The sequence below is a fragment of the Glycine max genome, chromosome 15, assembly GCF_000004515.6.
Source record: "Glycine max cultivar Williams 82 chromosome 15, Glycine_max_v4.0, whole genome shotgun sequence".
NCBI lineage: Eukaryota > Viridiplantae > Streptophyta > Magnoliopsida > Fabales > Fabaceae > Glycine > Glycine max.
In genome coordinates, this window is record NC_038251.2 from 51272328 (window position 1) to 51281592 (window position 9265).

Sequence of the window (9265 nt, forward strand, 5' to 3'; positions counted from 1 at the left end):
GCCTATTGTAGAGAAGATGGTGGAAAATATACTTAGGTGGTTTGGGCATGTAGAGAGAAGACCGGTAGACTCTGTAGTGAGGAGAGTAGACCAGATGGAGAGAAGGCAAACAATTCGAGGCAGAGGAAGACCCAAAAAGACTATAAGAGAGGTTATCAAGAAGGATCTCGAACTTAATGATTTGGATAGAAGTATGGTACTTGATAGAACATTATGGCGGAAGTTGATCCATGTAGCCGACCCCACCTAGTGGGATAAGGCGTTGTTGTTGTTGTTGTTGTATATTTACTAACTTTCACTGTTTAAAAAATGTTAAAAAAATTATTGAATTTTTTTTATTAAATAATGAATGTGATATCTGATAAAGCTAACATAAATCAACGTGAATATAATATTATATTGACTTTTAATCGGTTCACTAATTTTGCCTTTTTTCAATTAATTCACTTAATTTTATTTTCAATATTTCTTCTATAGGATGTTAAATTAAGTTCTATACTGTGGACATTTGAATTGATTTTAGTTTTTTCTTAATAATTGAAGAAATTAATAAAATTGTTAATATAGTTTTATATCCAATTTAAAAAAGTCCCCCTCTGGTGCATGTTATGAATACTATGTAGTTTATAATAAAAGAATAAATTTATATATTAAATAATTTTTTATTTATTATAAATTTTAATTATATAATTATTGATATTCTTAAGGTAATTGTTATAAAAATTATCTGATTTATGATATATTATGATAATATGTAATTAAATGATAATGAAAAAGTTAAAATAATAAAATACTAATATTCATATATTTATCCGTACTGATAAATGTAATAACTATCAAAGTGACAAGATATTTATCTTCCTTCAAATTAAATTCTTAAATTTAATTTTATAAATACAAATTAAAATAATAAACATCCAAACGTTTGAAATTCAATAACTTAAATTGAACAAATAGCCCTTGAAAATTAGAACGACAATTTAATAAAAATTTAAATATGTTTTTGATTTATAATATATAATTAAATTTTGTGTTTGATTTGTTATAATTTTTTTTTCATATTTATTGTTTGATATTTGAAAAGTTTGATCGTCAAACCTAAAATTTAAAAACATATGTAAGTGTTTAATAAATTATATAAAATGTTGCTTCATCGTTCATGAGTAGTGGCAGTGAGTGACACATTCAGCTGCACAAAGAATCCCAAAGTAGAGAAACAGCACACTCTCACCTCACTCACTTGTCCTTGTTATATTTGTTTTATATCTTGTCACAATCTGTGACTGTTCGAGTTATCCGAGGCCCCTCTTTTATATGGTCGTTGATAAAATGGCTTCGACCCTTTTAACAAAGATGCTTTTGGGTCACCGATTGATACACCCTTCTTCGTTCCTCACTCACCAGCCACAGATTCTCTCTTCTCTATTCAGTGTAAGCTTCACCTTTTCTGTGCGAAATTTCTTCTGGGTATCCCTTTTCACCCTACAATTTGTGTGTGTGTGTGTGTGTGTGTTTTTTTTTTTTTTTTAAATCCTGTGTTGATTTCCCCCTTATGAGACTGGACATGTGGTGCCTGTGAAAGTTTGGTCTTTGTATGATTCTTCGGTTGTTTCGATTTGTGGGTATCTGGGTTATGCTTTTTTCTAATTAAAGTTTTGACTTTTGAGTGTGGGAATTGGGGTATGTGTTGGTTCAAATTTTTTTGTTTTTCCGTTTTGTTGGTCTTTTTTGTTGATCCAGTAGGGTGATATACTTGCATGATTTGCTTTAGTGGTAAATTCCCATGGCATATGTTTCATACTTCAATTTTTCAATGTTTGGTGTTGAAGTAAGTGTATCAACTGAAGTACCATCCACATGTTCATAACACATTGGTATGGATGGCTGGGTGTATGCATGCTCCTTTTGAAGTGAACACTATCTGGTGGGGATTAATTTTAATTTCTGTTCTTACTAAATGGACTAAAAGATAGTATCAATTTGTCATCAATTGGAATGGAAGTATTAATTTTGGAAGGTGCATTTTTTGAGTTAGTAATATTATGAATATGAGTGAATCATTTAAAATTTGATATAAATGGCAGCTAGTCTTTGAAATACAGATTTGTGCAATTATATATAAATGCTTAAAACAGGATCTGGTGCTACTGTTATGTATAAAAGATGATAGAAGCAATTGAAATTTTTTTTATTAATATATAAACGACAGTAGGAAGACTTGTTCTTCTATTTCACTTAAAAAACCAATCTTGATCAATATTACCCATTGATTTATTTGTGCATTGTCTTATTGACCTCAAGATTCCCCTTGATCTATGTTATTTTTGCCAAGATATTATTGTATAATTCCTCTTTTACCTTCAGAAACGGCTGTTTTGTATACGAGCTGTCCCGGTCTCAGCCTCTACATCCCAAAACATCAAAACAACTGGTTGGGCTCCTTGTATGGCTTCTTCCTCAGTTGGTAGAAGAGCTACATATTCAACACAATCTGTATCGACAAATGAGCCAGTTGTATCTGTAGATTGGCTTTATGATAACCTGAAGGAGCCAGATATCAAGGTTCTTGCCTAGTTTCCTTTATTGCTGACCTTATGTTGCCCTTACATTTATTTTTTCTTTTGGTGTTCTGCACATTCCACGTGTTGAAAATTATTTATTCAATTCTGGTTGCAATTTCCTTTATATTAATATTAAGTAAACAGCCTTCACTGAAAGTGCCAGGTTTACTAATTTAATTAGGTTTGGGAAAATGAAATTCCACTTGATCCCTTTAATTACTTATTTATTGAACTCTGCAACTGTTGTGCCAAACCATAGATCTCAGTTGCGACAGCTATTTTCAAACTATGCAGTATGTATATGATTTAACTAAAACTCCCTGTTCTTTTGATCACTAACTTTGTAATTAATGATCCGGGCACTGATGCAATCACTGTATGTCTGGTTGGAGAATCACATTATTTCATGAGAATATTTATATGAATGATATCTAGTAAAATTAGCAAAGACTGTACTTATGGCCACAACTGCCCTCAACTTGTTCCTGAATCACTCAATCACTTATTTAGGTGATTACAAAGCTGTCTGTGAACTATATGGTCAATCTTCTGTAATTGACATCAATTGAAGTTACCTTTAATTCTTTGAAACTCCTTACTACGTATGCATGGTCTGAAAAAGAGATGCATTTATATATGGTATCCTTATTTACTACTGAATTTGAGTATTCATTTAAGTACTAAAACTTATCTTAGCTATTCTATAATTTCTATTCAGGTACTAGATGCTTCGTGGTACATGCCGGATGAGCAGAGGAATCCAATTCAAGAATATCAGGTATCAATGTGATTTTTGTTGGGAATCACATTCTCAGGACTTCAGAGTTTTAAACAATTGAATGATATATGATATCACTTGAATATTTTCTCTTGTATGCACTTAATTATATAATTTTAACTTTATTTTTCTGTCTACCATCTTCAATTAATGTGTACTTTGTATAACACCATATACAACAGGTTGCTCACATTCCTGGTGCCCTTTTCTTTGATGTAGATGGAATAGCAGATCGGACTACAAAAGTAAGCCTATCTCTTTTTATTATATTTCATTCTTTTTGACATTTTTATTATACAATATACACATTTATGTTAGAGCTGTTCTTATATCATAATTTGGTTTATATATCTAGTCAGTAAACTTATGATCTTGCAGTGGTAAATTATAAATTACAGAAAGTGGATGAAGAGAAATGTCCTTACTAGCAAGCATGTTAGTGTCAACTACCAAAGGATATTTTGCAATTTCAGAGACCTTAGAATGATGACTGACTGATACTTCCTCTTGATGATACTAATTTACTATTTGGATTCTTGGGACTCTTTCTCTGCTGGTTATAAAATTTAAATGTTTTTTTTGTTAGAATATTAGGGTTATTCATTTGTTTGGAGTCTTGTTATATGCGTAGTCTTATTAGTTACATGATTATTTATAGTCTGTTTTTGGTCGGAACTGCTTTTGTTCTGGTCAATCACATGGCCTAATTTGCTCCCATGGCCCATTTATTTCAATGGAGGATAGGCCACATTTCTTGCTTTTCCTCCATCTATAGATGCTGGGTAAATGTTTTATATATGTGAATGCTAACTTGTTAACTTGTATTCATTGATCAGTTACCACACATGCTGCCATCAGCGGAAGCGTTTGCTGCTGCTGTTTCTGCTCTTGGCATAGAGAACAAAGATGATTTGGTTGTTTATGATGGAAAAGGATTATTTAGTGCAGCTCGTGTTTGGTGGTAAGCCTTGGTGTTGTACAAAAAAGAATATAAGTATATTGTGTGGATTGTGGAATCATGGATTGAAATTTGCTATTTATTTTAACTAACACCTTTTCCTTCTGCTTAAAAGGATGTTCCGAGTATTTGGGCATGACAGAGTTTGGGTATTAGATGGTGGCCTGCCGAGATGGCGTGCATCAGGTTATGATGTTGAATCCAGTGCTTCAAGTGATGCTATTCTTAAAGCCAGTGCTGCTACTGAGGCTATAGAGAAAGTATATAAGGGACAAACAGTGAGTTTGGAATCTTTCCATCTTTTTTAATATGATTTCTTTATTCTTTTGAGTTTCTATTGTTTTACCTTGATTAATTGTGTTGAATTTGACATTTATTTTTTATTTTAGTGCATTGATTCTCTAATGTACTTTTTCTTGCTAGGTTGGCCCACTCACATTTCAGACTAAATTTCAGCCACATCTTGTTTGGAACATTGATCAGGTTGGTTGCTTTATTATTAGTGTCAGATCAAATGCAATCCTGAATGCCTGGATTGCTGAAAGAAATAAATGTATTTTGATAGGAGAACAACACTTTGGAAAAATGGAGGTTGACAATGTTGGTAGTTGTAGAAGTATCAAAAATTTTCTTGTTAGAGTCCATAATTAGTTACCTCAAGGATGAAGTTAGGTTTGAAGTAGCAGCTGCAATTTGAGAAAGACTTACGTAGCTTGAAACTCGGCCCAATTTTATTATGAACCATTTTTCTGCTTTTGTCTCACTTCATTTTTATAACAATTTAATTACTATGTTATCAATAATTGAGTCTAGAAAATATAATCTCTGACAATTTAAAGAAACAATATGAAATTGTGACAAGATCATGTGGAGCCATTAACTTTAAGAAATATTTAGCTTAAACATGATACATTTACAAGACATTCATGATATATCTAGTAAAGTTCTATATATAATAGTGGTGTTTCTTGCTAGTCATAACTGAAGTCTTAATACTCATACTTTGATAATCTTTTTTATTGGTACAACACAAAAAACTTTATTGGGCTATTTATGGAATCGAGCCCTATATATCAAAGAAAGAGTCTAATGATGATCATAGGTTTGACATCTTTGTGTAATAAGAATTATTATAATATAACTTGAATTGAAAGTTTTAAACTTGGTAACTGCAGATAAATCTACTTGAAATCTTCCTAAGTCATGTTGCAATCACTAGAAAAGCTGAACACATTTATGCAATATGGTTTTGGTATTGTTTGGCTATATGATATATTCTTTTGAAATGCTTGGCCTATCAGATATCAAAATTAACTAATACTAGAAGAGGTATCATATGTAAGTTGGGCACCTGTAAGTATATTGTAGGTTAAATGTTTCCTTATTTTGTATTTATTTCTCCTTTCAGGTAAAGAAAAATATAGAGGACAAAACTCACCAACACATAGATGCTCGATCAAAGCCTAGGTAATTTGCTTTCCTTAATTCTTTTTATATTTTCATATCCTCACATGATATCGATTTAACATACTTAATCCCAGATTAATGTCATGTGACTGACACAAACATTTGTAGCAGCATGACTAGTATGCTGAAATTATAGATACATGCTAAATAATTTTATTATACACATGAATGCTCAAAAATTAAAAAAAATTTACTGTAAATCAAAGGCATATCCATTATTAAAGGATCATAAGAAATAATCTAAATACATAATCATCATTAATCTAAGGCATGGTTTTCAAGATGACAACGACAAAATTCAAAGAACACAAGGCGTGAAAAGTAGTACTGCACCAAATTTTAAGTAAGTTGATGGAATTAATAGCTAAAAGGAAGCTGATGGAATTAATATAGAAAGAAATACATAGGGGGGCTGTGATTTGTGAGAAGCATAGGAAAGGAGGAATGTGAACAATTTAAGTGTAAATCAAAGGCATATCCATAATTAAAGGATCATAAGAAATAATCTAAATACATAATCATCATTAATCTAAGGCATGGTTTTCAAGATGATAACGACAAAATTCAAAGAACACAAGGCGTGAAAAGTAGTACTGCACCGAATTTTAAGTAAGTTGATGGAATTAATAGCAAAAAGGAAGATGATGGAATTAATATAGAAAGAAATGCATAGGGGGGCTGTGATTTGTGAGAAGCATAGGAAAGGAGGAATGTGAACAATTTAAGTGTGTGAACTGTGAAGAGTTTGCACTCTACAGAACACAAAAAGGGAACAAAGATATGTAGCAGAGAGATAGGATGCAAACTGTGAAGAGTAAGCAGACAACAGAGATCTGCATGAAGGATTTGCATGATTGTGGAGACCAGCAGACAATGCCAGACTTGAGCAAAAATGTTGCTGATGAGCAGTGGGTCTGGGGTGTCAGAGTTTGAAACAGAGTTTAAGTGTTTTTGTGTGCATCATTGGTGAAGGGTTTCAAACTCTAATGTTTCTAATAACAAAACACAGGAGAAATCATAATTCATAAGAATATAAAAAGAGGCTTGGAAAACACAGAAAAGGAGGGCAACAAAGGGTATTTTGCACCTGTACACCATAGTGCCTTCACAACCCCATTATGCTGTGATTTTGGGCATGAAAGCTGCAGTTCTAAAACACCACCAAGAGGCATGTAGTAACCACCTTCTCTGACACAACAGAGCCATAACATGCAATTACTTCCATGGCTAATGAAAACTGATACCTTGACATTCCTCCATACGGATATTTTCTTTTCTCTTTTTCTTAGTGGTAGACATCTTACCTCACCTAGTGGGAGAAGACTTTGGTTGTTGTTACTATATCAGTAGATTTCTTTTCCAAGTTACGTTATTTTCCATGGATTTACTTTTTTCTTGTAATATAAAAATGTTTCTTACTTGTGATTCTTTTTTTTTTTAAAGTGCATTTCTTGGATTTATGTTGATTTTAATACTTTGGCAGATTTGATGGAACTGTACAAGAGCCTCGAAAGGGAATCAGAAGTGGTCATGTACCTGGTAGCAAATGCATCCCTTTTGCACAGGTGCAGCATATGGTCTACTCTGTTTTGTCTTGATTTCCCAGAGAAACATTTTATATTTTCTATTTATAGCACTGTTTTTGCTAACCAGTCCTAGGCTTATGCTGTCTTTGTCTTGCATCTAGCTTTGGCTTCTTAAATTTAGGTCAATTTTGTATAAACTACTTAATTAAGCATGCATTCAATAAGAGCTGCTTATCACATGAGAATGTGTGTATGGAATGGAGTTGTTGTAATTGCGAGAGCTAGAGAAATAAAACTGAAAAAGCTTATGGGAGGGTCTGTTAGTAGATTGGGAGAGTACAATTCTCTATATCAGTATCTTCCATACTTATTATACTGTCATTTGCCAGTATGATCTTTGATATAAGTTTGTAGATTGTTGGTAAAATCAATTAAGATTACATGCTTACCTAAATTCTGATCCAGTTCTATTATACTGACTAATCTTATTTTAAGACTGGTTGGCATATACATGTATGTACTATGTATGTATGCATTTGCAGACTATTCAATCAATGTTAATTGTCTTCATTTGCAGTTGTTAGATAGTTCACAGACATTGTTACCAGCAGATGAGTTGAAGAAGCGATTTGAACAAGAAGGTGTGAATGTGTTCTGATGGATATTTGTAATGCTAAATCTCTTGCATTTCTTTGATCTTGTTAACTCTAACGTCATAAATTTCTATTGATATGCAGGCATCTCTCTGGAAAGCCCAGCTGTGACTTCATGTGGAACAGGCGTAACTGCTTGCATTCTTGCATTGGTACATCTCTCCCTCTATTTGGATGAATATATTGATGTCTGTTGCTTTGGGAAAGGGAATGGATAAAGTTACTTAATTTATGAACGAAATAACACCTATTTCTCCATGGTTATAAAAGAGGAAATATTGCTTAGAAAGGATTTTCATAAGTCACTCCCTTCCTTTGCTTCCATTTCATTTGCTTAGAAAGGATATTCAGAAGTCACTTGTCAGAGATATTTTTTTCCCCTCCTGATTAATAAGTAGAGGTAGCTTTTCCAATTCACATTCTTTCGCTTTTCCATATTTAATTCTGATTTCGCATCCTCACACTTGAATATCTCGAACTGGAAGTCTGAAAGTAAAAAAGTAGGCCATGACTTAGGGTTTTAATTATTTTTAAAACTTCTGACATATGCTCACATGCTTTTCTACCGGTAATAATTGACAGGACTTGAGATTTTGCTTCATTCAAAATATAAATTGCAATACACTTAATTTAATCTTCTGCTGAGAACAGTAGAAGCTTCATTCACAAGCAGTAAAAACATGGGATTATGTATCTTCATGACATGGAAAATTGGAACTTGCTGGTCTGTGTTAGTTTGAGCCTTGATCCAGAAGAAATCTCTTTTCCTTACTTTTGATTATAACCTCCTTTCTCAGGGTCTTCATCGTCTTAGAAAGTCTGATGTTGCAGTTTATGATGGATCTTGGACTGAATGGGGAGCACAATCAAATACACCTGTTGACACTTTATGAATTCAATACAGCTAAATTTGCATGCCACCAAAAAGTATCTGCAAGTGAAGGGGCTGTTTTCATTTGTCAAACATTTTGAACACACCAATTTTTGTATGCTTTACTGTTTGTTGTTTTGGTTTAGTTGTGGTTGAGATTCTTGAGAATTGCTAATATGTTCAAATGTTACTAATATTAAATCCTATCATGTGGCTTATAAATACAATGATAGGATGGTTCAAGAATGTCTCATAGAAGTGGGAAAAGGTTGGGTTTGTTGAAAATTACAAAATAAGATTTAAGATCATATATCACACACCTTATGCAAATTATTTCTTATCTCGCGATAACCAGTGCCATCTTCATGTAGTAGAAATTTTAATGAGACAATTGTTACTCAATGAAAAGTTGTTATAGTCTGTTTTGACCATAAAATATATTATTCGTCAC

At 32.5% G+C, this 9265-nt stretch overlaps 1 protein-coding gene across 1 annotated transcript; it reads left to right on the forward strand.

Moving 5' to 3' along the window:
- The first annotated feature begins 1091 nt into the window (after positions 1 to 1091).
- On the forward strand, positions 1092 to 9060 carry LOC100796802 (thiosulfate/3-mercaptopyruvate sulfurtransferase 2). Its single transcript, XM_003546762.5, has 12 exons — positions 1092 to 1431; positions 2365 to 2562; positions 3280 to 3339; positions 3522 to 3584; positions 4176 to 4300; positions 4413 to 4575; positions 4721 to 4780; positions 5706 to 5764; positions 7248 to 7329; positions 7868 to 7931; positions 8028 to 8095; positions 8741 to 9060. Exons 1-12 carry the CDS (start codon positions 1315 to 1317, stop codon positions 8834 to 8836), a joined length of 1155 nt encoding a protein of 384 aa, XP_003546810.1. The 5' UTR covers positions 1092 to 1314; the 3' UTR covers positions 8837 to 9060.
- Positions 9061 to 9265: the final 205 nt, after the last annotated feature.